The sequence below is a fragment of the Sinocyclocheilus grahami genome, unplaced genomic scaffold (genome assembly GCF_001515645.1).
Source record: "Sinocyclocheilus grahami isolate Dianchi unplaced genomic scaffold, SAMN03320097.WGS_v1.1 scaffold42.1, whole genome shotgun sequence".
NCBI classification, from domain to species: domain Eukaryota; kingdom Metazoa; phylum Chordata; class Actinopteri; order Cypriniformes; family Cyprinidae; genus Sinocyclocheilus; species Sinocyclocheilus grahami.
This window is the reverse complement of record NW_015505221.1, coordinates 2,000,130-2,019,492: the sequence shown is the minus strand read 5'-3', so window position 1 is coordinate 2,019,492 and position 19,363 is coordinate 2,000,130. Positions and strand designations below refer to the sequence as shown.

The following is a 19,363-nucleotide window of genomic DNA, read 5'->3' as shown; positions in this document are numbered from 1 at the left end:
TATATATATATATATATATATAAAATAAATTAAGCACCAAACAGAGTTTTACTTCATATCTATACAGTATATTTAGTAGTTTTATATTTTAGTTTTGTATATTTTTATATCAAGCTGTATATTTTAGCTTAACTGTAAGGCTATACTGACCAATTAGCATCCAGGACAGAGATAACCATTTTAGATTACCTCATATAGTGTATTATACGTAGTTATCGACAGTGTGTTGGAGTGCAGCATGAGTCGTTCTCCAAGAAGTGTGAAGAGACTGTTTGTGTGCATTATTTCCACCTTCCTCCTGTGACAAACCACACACAAACAGAAAACATACTGTAGTTAGAATGCAAACTTTCATACACCTCACAGCTAATGTCAAGCTAGCAGGAACAGGCCTTAATGGCGACTGAGCTTGACACCTTTTGCATGGTGTCAGGTACCTTCAGTTTTTCCCACAGAATAACGAAGCAGCCACCTTTACGGTCTCATACTGGGAGAGCTGTGATTTTCACAATCACAAACCATCCAGCAGCGCATCATGCTGAGGCACTGTCAGGATGCTAAGCCTCCTAAATGCAGTCCTGCCCAACAGCAGGTACAGACAAATGGGGACTGTACAGTAAAATGACAACTAGAAAAGAGTATGTTTTAAAGTGCTTGTGAGCATGCAGGATGGTAACCACTCAACGATGGATACACTAATGATGACAAAAAGCAAATGTGGATTTTATGTGCACTCTAGGCTAACAGCAATACAAGTCTGCAAATGTCATTGGGCTTGTAAAGCTCTAAAAACAGTTCAGATGGCCTTTATATTTTTCTAAGTGTTAATTTAAGGGAATCTTAGGGAAGCTTCACGTATGAACTTACCCTCACACTAATGCACTGTATATAAATATATATATATATATAAATATAAGCAATATCACACAAGCAGCAGTGTGATATGGCTGTATATCGGCACAGCTATGATTTGGCCGTAGGTAATCACAGCGTACCGATATACATATAGCCATATTACACGGCTACGAGTGTGATATTGCGTTTATACAACAGCTCGACAGCACAAGTATGTAAATACATAAGAAACAACAACAGAGTGTCTTTAAAAACCCGCTTTTGTGTAGAACTACTTCCAGCACAGATTCAAATCTCAGTGACAGTTTAACAGCTGAGCCCAAACGTCACTTTAGAACTAGTAACAAAGGAACGTTGAGTTGCTTCATTTAAAACTTATTGTCTTACTGTATTAAAAGCTCACTGTATTATGTAGAGTAGAGTATTATGTGAGAGAGAGATGGACTGAGCGAATGTGATTACCTGCATCTGACAGCTCAATCTCATATTCACAATAAAACATTAGTTTTACAATGTAACTAATCACCATCAAAAACACACACACTGCTTCCCAATACTAAATACTATTATTAAATACTGCTATTATTTATATAAAATATTATTTATTAAATAATAATATTTAATAAACAACAAAAGCCATCACCAAAATTGTTAGGCAATTCAGTCAAAAGTACAAAGGCAGCGCTACAGCATTAAAGTTACATAAAATATAACGTGACTATTTAAGCTGGAACAAATAATAGATTAATGAGACCAAAGATTGCCCGTTGGATTTACACAAAACAAATTATATCTCATGTTTAACCACTATACTGTAGAGACATCAGAGAGCCAGTGGCAAATTCCAGAAGAGCTGGCCGTGGTACATATACTTGCATCAGTGGGCAGGAATGCTTTACATTATTTACATGTGAGGGCAACATAGAAACATTATGTAATGCAAAATACAGAACATAATGCAAAGATAAGTTGATTATGATTGCTGAGCAATGTCACAGTTAGTACATTAATGCAAATGACATGAGGTCGTATGTGTGTTTATCAGCTATCTGGCTCCTTCAGTCAGAATCCAGAGTGAATAACAGTTTTTTGAGTCTTATGTTTTGCATAATGTGAAGCTGTTTTTGCACTGATGCCAGGCGAATTAATTTTTTTATGAATAATGGTATATTTTGGTTTGCATCCATCGAGTTTTAAATAATAAAAAGATTAAAATGACAGAAAATGTTTTAGTCAAAATATGCATTACACATCGTGATTATTATATATATGTTTTATTACATTTTTTATTTTTATATTAAATTATATTTTTATCTTTCAATTCCAATAAAATAGTAATAACAATAGTACATATTTCTAATGATTACAAATAATAATTTAGAATACACTAGTGGTCAAATGTTTGGAATAATTCAAAATAAAGAAGCAGGAAAAACTGTTGATGTTTCTTTAGCAACAAATCAGCATATTAGAATGAATTCTGAAGGATCATGTGACATTGAAGACTGGAGTAATGATGCTGAAAATTCAGCTTTGCCATCACAGGAATAAATTACATTTTAAAATATACTCAAATAGAAAACAGTTATTTTAAATTGTAATAATATTTCACAATATGCTGTTTTTATTGTATTTTTATAAAAATGCAGCCTTAGTGAGCATTGGGGACTTCATTAAACTTAATAACATTATTATTGATAATAATGAATTAATTAAAATTACATATGTAGATATATATACACACTTACAAATAGCAGCATACATAATCACACACTAGTTAAAAAAAAAGGCTTCTGGGTAGATTATCTCACTATAGGTACCAAAAGCCCTGGAGCCATATAGAGACTACTTCAATTCATAAACACATTACTGATGAGAACTCTGTCCTTATGCAAGCACAAATTTGACCTTGCCAGATACACTTGAGAAAAAAAAGAATGACTCTTGGAAGACTTCATTGTGAAAATGTCTCTGGGAAAGAGAAGAATGGATGCACTCACTTGTGGCCTAAGTGTTTGAGGAAATATGCCAGAACTTTAAGAGCCTGAACCCGGATACTTTCACTCTTGGAAGCCAGTAGTTTGTACACCACCCTGAAAAGAAATTAAATTAAATTCAAACTAAAAAGAGAAATATTCTGAATGAATTCACTACATTTCATGTCAAAAACGAAGAACCAGTGGGAAAGTGCCAAACAATTTATTTTTCAATTCATCATGTGGCTGCTGCTAAAAAATTAGAAACTGGCAGACAATAATAAGTAATACTAGAGAGGAAATGGCATTGTGTAAAGCACCATGAAGCTGTTTATCAAAGTCATATCAGTTATTTTTAGCCAAACCCAAAACTTCAAAAAGCAAATAACTCTATCAAATCCATCTATATTTCATTAGCCTGACATGCAGGGTGTGAGCTTTATCCTGCTTGTCAGAAAAAATAAATAAATATGAAAATATCATTGCAATTCCTATGTCGAGTCTCGTGAATAATTCATGATTGTATCATCTAGGCAAACTCCATCATCAGAGACTAGATGAAATATAATGAAATTTGACTGTGTGTGTGTGTGGAGTGAAGTCAGATCTTACCGGATGCCGTTCCTCTTGTCAAAGGCAGGAATCATGGAGGCAGAGTGCTCAGACATGAGGGCCACCAGCAGCTGAAGAACATCGTGGAGGTTCTCATCCTGATCACAGTAAAACACATAAGCATTTAATGCAACCGTGTCAAATTTATTCAGCTCCAAAACTAAAGCAAAAGTTTGTACAGGCCTAACTATTCTTTAATGGGACTGTTTTCGACATTTTAGAATAATAGTAAAGCATGAAAACTACTAAATAATGGGCATATGAAAAAACGTAGTGACTGAAAAATGTTAACTTTCTTAACAGTAATATTGAAAAATATTATTACAATTTAACCTCTTAAGTGCCACCGGCCCACCGGTGGGTCCGTTGGCGCTCTTTTTTTTCGTTGTCTTTTTTCTCTGTCACATATCTTAGTAATAATCATAAATTACATATCATTTGAAAGCTTAAAACCTCAAAATTCATCCTGTGAAAACCATTTTGAAATCGGACATTGCGTTACCATGGAAATGGTACTTTAAAATCTTTTGCTGGTCTCCTCCCCCTTAGTGGGTGGAGTCAGGTGTTATATTACAAAATGTATTATGCTCTTTTAGAATCAAAACTTTTTATAATCTTGACAAAATACATATCATCGGAAAGGTCTGAGTCTCAAGATTCCATATTTGGTGGTATTTTGTGATAGAAGTAATATTGACAGAGATATTTAGATATTTGTGACAGAAAAATGCATTAAAAAAATTAAATGGAGTTTTGATGGCACCCGGTGGCTGTTTGTGGTATAACGCCCTAAATAAGATCTCTCAGGAACCTCAATTTTTTTTTATATCAACTTCAAATTTGGAACATAACTTATTTCGACATAAGGCTTTCATTTTGTAGCAGTTTTGGATTCAAAAATATTTTTAAAAATATTTATTTTATATATAATAAAATAAAAATGGTACAGTGCATTTTCTTTACAGTAAATTTAAACTTCTTTAACTTTTTGATACTTTTAATATTTTGAAATGATTCCACTTCTGCAATAATCTGCAGATTGTCTTCTTAAAAAAAGAGTCCAACCTTAGGTCTGTATTCCAAAGCTTCATGAATTATAACAATTTAAGTTTGAATAGTGCACTTTCACATCTATATTCAAAAATGGGGGTGGCACTTAGTGGCTGTTTGTGGTATAACGCCCTAAATATATATATTTTTTCATATCAACTTCAAATTTGGAACATAACTTATTTCGACATAAGGCTTTCATTTTGTAGCAGTTTTGGATTCAAAAATATTTTTAAAAATATTTATTTTATATATAATAAAATAAAAATGGTACAGTGCATTTTCTTTACAGTAAATTTAAACTTCTATAACTTTTTGATACTTTAATATTTTGAAATGATTCCACTTCTGCAATAATCTGCAGATTGTCTTCTTAAAAAAAGAGTCCAACCTTAGGTCTGTATTCCAAAGCTTCATGAATTATAACAATTTAAGTTTGAATAGTGCACTTTCACATCTATATTCAAAAATGGGGGTGGCACTTAAATGGTTAAAATAACCGCTTTCTGTTTTAATGTTTTAATTTTTTTTTTTGTCATGTGATGTCAAAGCTGAATTTTCAGCAGCCATTATTCCAGTCTTCAGTGTCACATGATCTTTCAGAAATCATTCTAATATGCTGATTTGCTCTATAAATATGTCTAATTACTATCAATGTTGAAAACAGTTGTGTTGCTTCATATTTTTGGATTTTTTAGGATTCTTTGATGAATTGAAACTCCAAAAGAACATAATTTATATGTTTCTGTTTTTTGGGTGATTTTTCTTTACTACCTGGCCCAAATTAATCATTTAAATAATATCGAATAGAATGTTTTAAAGGGGCATAAAACTGGGCCCATTTAGAAACTTAAAGGAAAAGGAAAAATCTTGTAAAAACAGATATACAGTATGTCAGATTCAAAGGGTCTGCTGAGGGAAAACTGTAATATGGTGAAGACGCACCTCATGCATGGTCAGCAGGTAGTTGAGAATACTTTGAAGCTCATCTTCTTTAACACCTCGGTCCTGATGAATAAAACAAAAAAAAGAAAATGCTGAACAATGCTACTTTTGCAATATGCTGTTGCTAAACACCCAGCTGCACTTATAAGCTGCTACTGCCATCGGCATGCTGGTAGACTATGAAATAGAAATAGAAATGAGAAGAAAACACACAAAATGAACAATGATTTCAAATTCATTGAGGCTGTTTGTGTTTGCTGAAATTACTGTTTACAGCAAATTTGGGTCCTGACTTTTACAAGCTGTCTCTTATTATTAGGAAAGCAGCGTGAACTGTCTGGTTGTAGCGGTGCTGACAAATGCACACGTTTCCCATTACTGCAAGAGCACAGGCAGCTTGAGAGCTAATTGTTGTTTGCTCGTGCCTTGGCTACCTGACAGATTTCTTGATTTGTTAGCACTGGTCTGAACAAGTGTACACTTTTTCCTACGGTCCTGTTAGAAAATTGTAAACAGCTGGGGCTGGTGAATGAGATTGAAAACCTGCCAAAGCAACAGCTCTAGAGCTGCTGTTCTCTATACTTTGATAATTTAATATTGTGTATTTGTGACAGGCACACAATTAAAATTAAAATCACTATAAAACTATATAATGAAAGGTTAAAAGTTATATGAATGTATAAGTTTAAGGAAAAGTTTATATCTCAGGTCCTGTAACATAGCCCGCATTTCTTTAAATTTTTTGATAATTTTTAATAAAATTTTTTGCCTTCACTCGTTCATATAACAATGCCTTATAGTGTGACCAAAAATAAATAAATAAATAATAAATTTTTTTCCTTCCTAAATCGATTTCAACTGCTTTACAACAACAAATGTAAACAATAATTAATAATTATTCATTTGTAATTAAAATAATTTGAAAACAATTATTAAAACAAAATTTATTTTCTTTTCTTTAAAAAAAAAAGTTTTATATTGAGCAGGATATTTCAGCTTCCCATTTTTTTACATTTTATTTATAATAATTATTTTATAAAATTATAATAAAACAATTAGAAAATAATTATAAAAAAAATAAAACTTGCATTTTTTTATATATATAAAAAAAGTTTTATATTGAGCAGGACATTTCAACTTCCAAAATATATTTAAATACAGTATATTGATGAGCATGGATACAAACATTAGGATATCATCTCTCATTAACATTTCTTAAAATTCAATGTATTTCTGCAGATATGTTTCTGATATGGCTGATATTATAAGTATTTACTATGGTCTTGCTACACACCACAGTTAAACTATAGTTAATATGGGTGGTAAGACTGAGGACAGATGTCAAGTCATTATATTTGTATTTTTATTTGTATGCATATGCTAAATATTATCCAGTTACACAATATGTGAACACATTAAATGCTGCTCACCTTCAGTATGAGCTGTTTGAGGAAGAGCAGCATGAAGGCTCTGAGGGAGGCGATCTCTTTCTGCGAGGGCCGAGGACCGTCTAGCAACACAAAGTCACAGTAGAACTGTTACAACAAACTGCACTACATCTCAGAAATGTCATGTTTAATGTTTCACAGATATTGGCATTAAATTCATAGCAACAGTGTCAAAGAGCGTCTTGCTCGCAGTCAGTGGACAGCCACTTCTGGCAGTCGAGAAGAGCTTAACAGAGGTCAGAGTTCTCAGAAGAAAAGCCAAGCTCTTATTAACTCCAGACGGGAAGACAGCGAGAGTTCAACAGGCCACAGTTCATTTCAGCAACATCTGCGATGGTCTCTCATCCTCTTAGAGCTCCTTTTGAGCACAGTGTGCATGTGTGACAGCTTTTCATTTGCTGTTTTACTGCGAATGGTCTAAGCATTGATATAAAATGAAACACAAATTGATTAGCTGTCATATGCACAGATTCATCTCAGGAGGTCTGCTCACCACCAATCATTCGTTACTACACTGTCTGAAGTGATCAACTCCGCTTCATTTAACATGTCTCTTTCCCTATTCATTGATAGCAGCGACCAGCAATTTTTAGAAAAGTGACATGTCTCTAAAGGTTTCATTCATCAAGAATTGTGAAGCATAATTTTAAGCAACTGGAGCTGTTTTTCCCTTTACCTCAAAATAAAGATCAACATATCCAGATTTTATTTCACTATATATTTCTGAATACATTAAGGCAGTCCAGTCACTCATTATAAAAATTCAGCTAAATATTTATTGAATATTAAATAATCCAAACATTCATTAAATATATTAAATGTAAGTTTTTTTGTTTTCATCCTAGTTTTTGTCTTTTGACAAAAGTATGCTTTAAATTTAGTTAATATTATCATAATGATTTTAGCGTTTTACTTTTTTTAAACTATTTTAGTTGGCAACTATGTGCAAAATGACTAAATAAAAAAATAAAACAATTATAGCACAGCAAATTTTCAACCAAACAAATTTTCAATTTGAATACTGTAAAAACATGTTAACTTAAACATGTATTAAGTCTGGCAACATAAAACATCCTAAAAGCCCTTAAAACAATAGATGAATATAAGTATTGTCACATAATTTTTTTTTTTCAAATTTTAGAGACTGTTTACAATATTGCAGCATGTTTGCAATGTGACTGACACATCTAGAATGTAATTCTGTGTATAAGCTTCATTGTCTGTGCAATCGTAATACTATGTTTGTGTTGTAGATGCAGCTGATTAATATCATTTGCAGAAAATGCATTTGAGTGAACTAATTAACTCACTAGTTTACCAGGGCTCAGCTCTTCCAGCTCAAACAGGTTTTAATTATTGTCAAAATGCATCTTTCTGCACTGCCTTCAATATCGATCACGAAAGAACAGCAGTAAACATCTTCATCAATCATTTCATTGACAAGATTAGCATTGCTTTTATTTAACAGATTGTCTAGTTTAGTTTAAGAGTCTGCAATTGATCATCCATTGTCTTCATCCTTCATTCAATGTGATCATTTTTAAAGCAAGCACTTTTTAAAGTAAGATCATGGGATGTTACCTTCCCAGTCAATATGTTGAGTGATTATATAAAGCATGCATTTTTCTCGAAATACTTAATCATTATAGATTCCTTAGTTTCCACATTAATCTGAACTGCCATTATAGTACTAAAACTAATATTAAAACTATTTCATTAGTAAACAGCAAAATCTGCAATCTAAGAGACTTTGGAGCAACTGGCCGTAGATTGGTGCCAAGTTTATCTCCAAATTGAGCAAAACAAGAGGGCAAAAATGTATTTTTAATTAATTTGCCTGTCTACTGGATCACATTAGAAGATCAAAGTCATGATTAAAGCAAAGCTAAACAGATCAATAGAAAGACTGATATCTCTTTTACTTAATAACACTCCTTCCTGTACCATTTAATTGATTGTGAATATGAACACTCACTGCAAACGCTGTCTCTTATTTGCAAAGAATAATGAATCTGGCATGGGGTCAAACAGATAATCAATGAATATGTTCTCTCACACTCCCCTACACAGTGCACTATCCTTAAGATCGGCCCAAACAGCAGTATATGTGAAAGCGTCATATCAAAATGGATCTGCAGGACATATACAGAAATGCTATTAAAAACGATCCCTTCAGAGGGTGTAAATATTAATGCAAGCCACAGTAAATATGCTGTAATTGGGTTTGGAGTCATACTACGGCTTATCTTCTGAAGCCAGGAAAATGGGAAAACGAAGCCAAAAGGAGGAAAATGTATTCAGCCCCTGGAGTTTTACACAAAGCTTTCACACAGCAGAACTGGACTTGGGTTTTGGCTGACTAAACATTAACAAAAGTGATTAACTGTGTGCGCTTGAGCATTCAAACACAGACTTTACATAAGTACATGAACACCCAAACATGTCTGAATGCATTCATAATGCAACATAAATGTGTTTCACACTTTCACAGTGGATCCTCTGCAGTGAATGGGTGCCGTCAGAATGAGAGTCCAGACAGCTGATAAAAACATCACAATAATTCACACGACTCCAGTCCATCAATTAACGTTGTGTGAAGTGAAAAGCTGTGTCGTTGTAGAAAAAATAGCCATCGTTTTTAACTTTAATCATTCACTTCTTGCCAAAATACCATAAACCTTAATGATACTTTCTTAAATTAAAAAGTCCATCTCTCCTGATTCAGACAAGATCACTTTTTCACTAAAGAAAACAAAATTATGAATAGAGGACTCATATTTTTAGTTGGACAAACCAGTTTGAAGTTAAAAACATGATGTATTTGTTTCTTACAAACACAACATTTAATTTTATAAGACATTAACTGATTGACTGGAGTGTTGTGGATTACTTGTGGATTATTGTAATGTTTTTATGGACTCTCATTCGGACGGCACCCATTCACTGCAGAGGATCTATTGGTGAGCAAGTGATGTAATGCTATTAATTCTATAAATTTTCATTATTGGATGAACTATTCCTTTAACATAAACTGTCTCCTTCTACAGTCCATTTTCTCTTAAGAACCAATTGTAGTTACAATCTCGCAAAGCTAATTTAAGTTAGTCAATCTATCAACATGTTTACTCAACTAGCTACCCAAACAACACAGCAGATTTAATGGCACAGCTATCTACAGACAGCTCTATCAGTGTCTTGAGTACTGAGGTTTGTTATATGCAAGAACTAAAGTTAAGTATGCACAAAAGGACTGTTCGTTTGTGTGCTTGATGCTTCTTGAGGGAGTCTTTCTTCAAGACACTGTTGAGGAAAGACTGTCTGTGCTGTTGAAAACAATAGGCAGGAGTGATGCATGACTTTAATTTGTGAGGTCTTGCTTTTAGAGAGAGAGTGTGTGTGAGAGAGAAAGGTTTGTGGTTAGCTGATGTGACTCCAATGTAAAACAGAACTCTTTGTTGCAGTAATTGAACACTTCATTATGTTATACTGCTTTCTCTATAATCCATTTCTTTGTGGGAAAAGACAAAAAAAAAAGTTTGACAAATGAAGAATAAATCAGTGTGGACCACCACAGAGAATTACCTACTTGGCAAGCCAGAGACAAATTCTTTTACATACTTTAGGAGAGCTGCTCTAAGACCTCTTCACCTGGAGTGACAGTGAAACATGTTGGAGTGTTTCTTTGTGTGTCACAGGGGTTTGGAGGTTCATGATGGTGTATTAATCTCAGTGCCAGCTGTTCTTCGAGATAACATAAGTCCTTCATCTTCTGCACTTGTGCGTATGTACACTGTTACATTCTTTAGATATCTATTTAGTTTTTATCATATTTTTGAAATGCATGTGTTGTTTAATGTCAGCCTGAAGAATAAGAAATTCATTATCTGAGTGAAAGTGCTAACAAATCTGTACTACTTTCTTCAATAATATCATAATTACTGATATTGGTTTTATTTCCACCAAAGATCTGCTTTATGAATGTTTTAGATGAATAACTAATATGTCTAATATATATATATATATATATATATATATATATATACACCATATCTATATATAGATATATAGATATATATATAGATAGATAAGGTTTGGGGTCAGTAAGATTAAATTAATCAGAGGTGACCAATGTTTTGAATGAATAACTAATATATTTAGATATATATACAGTGGGTACGGAAAGTATTCAGACCCCCTTAAATTTTTCACTCTTTGTTATATTGCAGCCATTTGCTAAAATCATTTAAGTTAATTTTTTTTCCTCATTAATGTACACACAGCACCCCATATTGACAGAAAAACACAGAATTTGTCACGAATCCGGTCCATGAACTTCCAATTTCATTGACTCTCGCACTACACACTGTTGCACATCACCCCGGACTACATTTCCCATCATGCATTGCACTGATTGCACTCAGCACGGATTGCACACAGCTGTTCACACTGTTTGCACCCAGCTGTTTCATATCACTCCCTCACTATTTAACACTCACTCTGATCCCTTCCCTCTGCCGAGTATTGTTTCAGCGTTTATCACTCCCCTAGTGATAGCTACACTACAGAGCCCTCAGTCGTTTCCCAGCCTTAGCCTTAGCCGCTTTCTCGGTTTCTGATCTTCGCCTGGTTTCCTGGATTTCTCCCCTAGTCTTGCCCCTTCTGATTCTGTCTGCAGTTCATCGACCCACGCTAGCCCTAGGATTATTCTTTTTTTGCCCGCCATATACCTGTCTGCCTCAGTTTGACCCTGCCTGCTTCATGACCATGTCTCTGTCTTCTCCACAATAAAAGCTTTGCGAATGGATCCGCACGTCTCACGTCTCGTCAGCCCCGTAACAGTATATATATGTATATGTGTGTGTGTGTATACATATATATATATATATATAATTTTTATCTATCTATCTATATATATATATATATATATCAGAAGTGACCAAGTTGATTGTAGAGTCTTGAAAAATAAATCAATAAATGAAAATGAAATGAAATTAGTACAGCAAAATTTATAATAATTATGTGTCTTTAGCAGCATATTAGAATGATTTCTGAAGGATCATGTGACACTTATGACTGGAGTAAAGGCTGCTGAAAATTCAATAACATTTTAAAATATATTCAAATAGAAAACATGTACATTAGTGTCCTTCCTGTAGTTTTGATTAAATAAATGCATCCTTGCAGAGCAAAAGAGACTTCTTTCAAAAACATTTTAAAAAATCTTACTGACCCCAAAAATATACTGCCATAGATGTTGACATAGGTTCATTTGTATTAACTTGTATTAAAAAGGTTTCTGGCACATAAACTCATGTTATTTACAACATCTTAACCTCCACATGAAACTATATTTCACTACTTGGCTTCTACACCCATAGACAGCATGAGACAATTTTAATTGCTTTAAGTGTCTTTCCAGTGCCTGGCATCCTCAAAAACAGCATTGCCACTGACCATTAGGAATAAAAAAGTAAGATTGGACTCTCATTTCAAAACAAAACAAACCATAGTTGGCACGACCAATGCTAAGTCACCCGCCATCTCCACTCCCGGGACACCCCCGCAACAGCCAACTACAGCGATCTGAATCTGTGTGGAATCGAAACAAGGCTCAAGGGTCAATAACACAAAAAAGCTTCAGCAAAATCAGTTATCCAATCCACTACTAAGCCAGATTACAAGCGTACCCATTTACTGCTTTGTGGAAAAAACCCTCACCATGCTCACTAATTTAGCAGTGGAAGGTTTTCTGCCTCTTTTATTGATAGCAAAAGAGAAAAGATGGCAAAAACACTGGAGAGAAGCAAATCATGACAATCTGTGAAGATTTGCTATTACTATAGATAATTAGTTACTCTTTCTTCAGGCTCACGTGAAACACACTAGAATAATTTCAGATTGTGATAAAGACCAATTGGAAATCTAATGAACATAACACAGTAATCACACACACTTACTATTGAAGATTATTAAGAATAAAGAAGATGAAAGACAATCATCTTGAAAAGCAGCAGGCACAGAGAATAATAGACCATGATGGATCAATGTGAGCTCAACGCGTTAGAAGAACATGTGGTCGATTAATTTCAGCATTTATCTGCAGCTGTTTCTCCCGCGTGTCTCTATAGCGCCTCGTCAACAAATTTACAGACAAATACACTACCGATCAACTGTTTGAGATCAGTAAGATTATTATAGTTTTTTTAATTAATAATTATATATAACAAGGACACATTTAAACTGATCAAAAGACTGAAAAGACATTTATAATGTTACAAAGATTTTATTCCATATCTATTTCTTTTGAACTTTCTATTAGATTTTTGGTAAAAATGTTCTTCTGAACTTTCCAACTTTGAAAACAAGTTTGAAAATCACGTTTTCCACAAAATTATTAAGCAGCACAACTATTTTTAACATTGATAGTAATAAGAAATGCTTCTTGAGCATCAAATCAGCATATTAGAATAATTGCTGAAGGATCATGTGACACTGAAGACTGGAGAAATAGCTGCTGAAAATTCAGCTTTGCCTTAACATGAATAAATCATTTTAAAATATATGAATATAGAAAACATTTATTTTAAATTATAATAATTTTTCACATTATTACTGCTTTACTGAATTTTTTATTTAATCTTACCAGTCCTAAACGTTTGATTGGAAATGTATGTTAACAACACTTTGTGTGTGTGTGTGTGTGTGCGCATGCGTGTGTTTGTGTGTGTGTGTGTGTGTGTGTGCGCGCGTGCATGTGCGTGTGTGTGTGTGTGTGTGTGTGTGTCAATGATAATGAAAAATTTACATCATGATGATAAATAAATTATTTTATTTATTATTATGAATATTTATTTTATTTGTGATAAATAAATGTATTATTTATTATTGTTTTTTTTTTTAAGTTAGTAAGGTAGTTGTTAAGTTTTGGTATGGGGTATGATAAAGGGATCTAAAATATGGTCATGCAGAATAAGGCATTAATATATGTTTTATAAGTACTAATAAACAGACAATATACTAGTAATATGCATGCTAATAAGCAACTAGTTTACAGTGAGAATTAGTCCCTAATTTAAAGTGTTTGTCAGCTAAAATGAGATGCAGTTGATGAATTGTTAACTATATTTAAAGGATATTTTTGTCAAAAGACAACAAAAAGCTCGGCATAAATAAGCACTGAATATTCAAAAGTAGCCGTGTATCCTTGGCGCTAAATGCTAATCTATAACTCTTGACTCTTCATTTAATGCAAATTCAGCTATGTTTACGCTTGGCTAATATTTTGTACAGAATCCAGATCACAAAACCTTGCAGGAGCAGAATAAAAGGAATAATGGAGAACAATTCGATTTCCCAGTCCCACAGTGAATGTGCAAGCATGCTGCGTCTCTGAAATCCTTTTAATCTGTCAGTCTTCTGCTTATTAAAGTCACTGAATGCCATCTTGTCTAACATGAATTCTATATAGCCAATTTATGCAGAATGTTCTCACGAGGCAATTTTTACCTCTCTGTGTTTTAACAAACAACTAAATTGTTCTAAAATGGTCGAGAGCATAAAACATAAACTTCTGACCTCAAAACGAGTGATTTATTCAGAGAATATTTGTGAATTATTCAGAGGACATGAAAGTCTAAAAGATTCTAGCTGTGGGTGCTTTCAACTTCAGCAGGAAATCTTTACAGAGAGGACAGTGGAAGCTGTGGCATGAGGAAAGAGAAACAAAACCGATTAGAAGAGAGGAAAAAGAGAGTGTGCACCTGAAAGTGTGTTATAAGACAGGAAAGAATAGAAAAAAAGAGTGAGAGGTACACAGTTAAAAGCCATGATCTATGAAAAATGACAGTAAAGGGGGGTATAAGAGATGAAAAGAAAAGCATATTTTCAGCAATGAAAGGCTAGTTGTGTGCTGCCCAGGGTGAGCCATGTGAAATTCAGCCCACATGGCTACTTCTAGTGTCTATCACAATGTGGAGCTTTCATGGGTTATTACTCCTCTGTGCTCTTTTCTACCTCTGTACAGAGGGTTTAAAACATGCTTGAATGGGTGGGAGAGAGAAATTGTGCCAAATTTCAGGGAAAAGGACCAGCATGAAGCTAGGATTATTCAAAAGTGCTGCTTCTCATCAGGGGTGAAAATCCGGGCCGCTGTCGTCACTCATAATAACTGCGGACATGACGAGGAGACAGAAAGAGTCTGTGAGAAGCCCTTGTGGGTACATGGGGAGTTCACATAAAACGCTTTTAGTCAAAGTGGAAGATTGACTGAGGTGGAATGCAGGTGGTGTGGTGAAACAGTCAAAGTTTTATGTAATTCAACAATGCTGAGCTACATTAAAAGTTACTCTCAGAAACTGCAGACCGTTAATAAGACCTAAACCATGAATTTGATACTGGTGTCCCGACTAGCGTGTTTTATTTTATATTTATTTCATGTTTGCATGTCTGAATATAGTTTAAAATCTTGACTCATGTAATTCTGTTATTTCTGAGCAATAAATATATATATTTTTTTAAATTATAAAATAATAAACAAAATAAATCAATACAATGTATTAATATTTTTAATATTAATATTATTATAAAGTATATAATAAGAATGATATTGAATGGTTAACATGACTGCAAGTAATAGTAAGCATATGGAAGTTAAATATACTGTATGTTTGACCAATTTTTTCTTACAATATCTTTGGTCACAGGTTAAATTGGCAAGTTCTTTTTTTAAGAAAAATTATACAAAATTCAAATGAATGATTCAAATTCAAATTAAAATGTCACAATTTTCCAAAGTTACTGGTCATGCAATATGTGAGACACCGAAAAACACATTTTCAGCTATTAAAAATGATTTAACAATAATTAATAAAAAGTATGTATCATTTTACATATTTAATAATCATATCTAATAGTAGTCACTCCAATTTTGTGCCTTTACTGCTTCAGAAAAGTAATTAATAGAACACCAAATTGTACCATATTAGTGGATAGTGGCTATAAAAACATGAAATAAAACAAAAATAATTATTCATATATATATAATGTTTAGGTCTAAAAACATTTGTTTGTTTATTGTTGCTCATTGTATATTATTTACATTCATTTAGATATAATTTATTTAGATTCATTTAGATTTATTTGCATGAAAGTCACAAGTTGCCAGAGTGTGTGTGTGTGTGTGTGTGTGTGTGTGTGTGTGTGTGTGTGTGCGTGTGTGTGTACAGACCCAGGCCTTTGGGTGTGATGCCACTGATGTGGGTCGGATTCACAGCCCAGTAGTAATACTTCAGTATGTGCATGATCTGGAGCACAGTCCCCACTCGACGGATGGTGTTGTAGATGGTTGCCGTGCCAATGAACTCTGCTGAGAGGTACGTGTATAGCGAGAGCTGCACCTGAACAACAGAGAAACACACACACACACACGGTTACAAAAGGTTACAGCTGCCTCAGGTAAAAATAAAAAACACTGATGATTACTTTGTATCGTCTTTCTGTTGTTTCTAAACTGCATCCCAAGATCCATCATTAAAATGATTTTCTTGTTAGATTTCCATGGGAGTGACACGTCTGGCATGGCTAACTCTGCCGCAGAACAGCAGACCCGGTTAATATATTTAAGGGTGAAGCAGAAAGTCAAAAGGTGCCGTGGTTTGTTTGTGAGCAGCAGGTCAGGCCTGACTAGTGACGTGCTGCAGGAAAACCTTGGAGGACAAAAAACGCTGATGAAGGTACATAACTCATCCAATTACAGGCCCCACATGCCGGCAGACTGGGCTCTCCAGCGAGGACAGGAAGGGATGATGGAAAGGAACGAAGGGAGGATCAAAAACATGATGTAAGTCCATGAACTCTTCTGGCCTGATGAGAGAACACTGCTGCTGCTGCTTGTGCTGCTCAGTTCATTATCCTCAACTAGTCTCATACTCCCTCTCTCTCTCCTTCTTTCTTTCTTTCTCGTCCTCTCTCTCCTTTTCATGTCTCCTCCTGTTTTTCCTTTTTTTCTCCTACACTTTCCTCCTTGCTTCTTTGTATTCATCTATGCAGTATATCCATGTTTTCTTTTCTTTTCTTTTCATCTAGTCATGTTTTTTCTCCTTTACTTTTTCTTCTGTAATTCTCTTACTTTCCCCCTTTTCTACCTTTTGTCCTTCCTACCTCCTTTTTTCTTTTCTTCCTCACTTTTTTTCTTTCATTGTCTTTATTTTCCCTTTATCTTCCCTCTATCATCCATATACCAATTTTTCCTTTCTGCCTCTCCTTTTCTCTTTTGCTTGCTTCCTTCTGCCTCCTTTCCTCTTTTCTTTCTTTCCAATGCATTCATCAAGCTGTTGACTTTTCTCCTTCCTTCACTTATCTTCATCACTTCTTTCTTTTTGCATCATTTCCCCCTCTTTCCTTTATCTGTTCAGTTTTATTTATATATATATTTTTTACCATTTTATAATTTTTTGTCATTCTCTTAATTTTTCCCCTTTTCTACCTTTTGTCCTTCCTACCTTTTTTCTTCCTCACTTTTTTCATTCACCTTTTTCCTTTCTATATTTCTTCCTTCCATCATCCATATCCATTTTTTTTCCTTCTGCCCCCTTTACTGTTTCTTTCTTTCTTTCTTTTCATTTCTATTCATCTAGCTGTTGATTTTTTCCCATTCCTTCTCTTATCTTCATTATTTTTTTCTGTTTGCTTCCATTTCCTTTTCTTTTATCTGTTCAGATTTCAGTTTTTACAATGTTTCTTTTTTCCTTTCTTTTGTCATGCTTTTTTCCCATTTTCTGTCTTTTCTTTTATTCTTTCTTCTTTGTTCCATCATTCATCTATCCATTCTTCTCTTTACTTTCTCTGTTCTACTTTTTCTTTTGCTTATTTCCTTCTCTCTCTCTCCCTCCATCCCTCTCTTTCTGCATTTCTTTCTTTCTGTTATCCATCTCTTTAGAGAAAGAGAGAGAAAACTCCCACTATCTCTCTCCTTTTGGAGCCATGGCAAGCTTCCAGTGACCAACGGTTTTTGTTTTGATCCCGTATGTGTTGTCGTATCTCCTTTATTTATTCATGACAGTCAGCAGCCGTGCAGAGCAACACATATTAGCAGCACAGAGTCTGGCCTCTTTTAGAAGCGCCTCATCCTCTCCTTCGTTGAATTTCTAAAAAAATGTTTTCAAAGCTTGAAGCTTGTCACTCTGAATCTACCAGCCATCTGTGACAATACTGCAAACGCTCACAAGTCACTGGATTGTAAATCTTTTTAAAGAAAACTATCACTTTTCTTCAAGGCTGTGATTTTCTGGTGAATGCGGTGACAGACTGTGACGTTGTTAATGTCAAAAAATTCTGATGAACAAGAAGCAGTTTAGGAGCAGTAAACAATTTCAGTAAAAAGCTTTCCTTAAACAAAGAAGTGTCTGCTTTTTAGATGACACAACATGAAACTTATTAACCAAGAGAGATGGGTAATAAAGTCGATATAAAAAGGTGTTAATAACTTATTTTACTTCTACTTTATTTTCAAGTGAAAGAAGATATTCAAAGACAATGCATTGAACAAAATGTTCAATTAAAAAATAAATAGGATGGAACTTGATTTTATGCATCAGGAATTGATTAGGCTGTGAAAATACAAGTGGAGCAGAAGGGTTATCCTAAATCTGTGACGTCGGACAAAAAATCTTCAGACGCAGTGCAAGTTGAGTTTAATGTGTTGTTCTGACGTGAAGACTAAAGAGTTAACTCTCTGCCTTATGTTTACTTCAGCAAATATCACCCCGTGCTCATCTGACCAGGTCACTACGGTCTCATGACACCGGTGCCCATCACAGTGTACTCAGATTGCTGTCATGTTTCCTCGGGACATACCTGAGTATCTTCTGTAAAAGACATGACCTTGCTCACCTTTGCGGGTATGTGAATCCAAATAGCTGCGTTGAACAGGATATGGTCGCAGAGTTGTTTGAGAAGAGGCGCACCGTGGGTAAGGCCATTCAGGTATTTGGCGAAAGCGAGGAACTGCTCCAGAACGGCCCTGGTGATGTGCATTCGAGATGCCTGAGAAACAATTATGAGAGTTTTGTTTACCAAACCAACCTGTAATTCTCAGTTTCCAGCTTCTGTTTAGCTTTTCAGCTAAACAAAGACTTTAACTTTGTAGAGACTTTGTGTGTTATTAGTCTCAGCTGGCATCTGAGGTCCAGACAGGTGCGTGGTGTGAGACAGGAGTGAGTATAAACGAGACACAAACAGATGGCCGGCCACGTGTGAATGGGACGCAAGGCAGCGGGATCATTCATCTTCAGACGCAGTGCAAGTTGAGTTTAATGTGTTGTTCTGACGTGAAGACTAAAGAGTTAACTCTCTGCCTTATGTTTACTTCAGCAAATATCACCCCGTGCTCATCTGACCAGGTCACTACGGTCTCATGACACCGGTGCCCATCACAGTGTACTCAGATTGCTGTCATGTTTCCTCGGGACATACCTGAGT

At 34.5% G+C, this 19,363-nt stretch overlaps 1 protein-coding gene across 1 annotated transcript in view; it reads right to left on the bottom strand.

The window, feature by feature from the left end:
* LOC107582280 (neurobeachin-like) overlaps window positions 1-19,363 on the bottom strand; it is a 288,543-nt gene that overhangs the window by 162,653 nt on the left and 106,527 nt on the right. The window contains exons 14-19 of the mRNA XM_016268046.1: window positions 16,113-16,281; window positions 6,869-6,948; window positions 5,439-5,501; window positions 3,444-3,541; window positions 2,856-2,948; window positions 190-298 (exon numbers count right to left, since the gene is read on the bottom strand). Of these exons, the coding sequence (XP_016123532.1) occupies window positions 190-298; window positions 2,856-2,948; window positions 3,444-3,541; window positions 5,439-5,501; window positions 6,869-6,948; window positions 16,113-16,281 (612 nt within the window). The remainder of the gene's footprint in view (window positions 1-189; window positions 299-2,855; window positions 2,949-3,443; window positions 3,542-5,438; window positions 5,502-6,868; window positions 6,949-16,112; window positions 16,282-19,363) is intronic.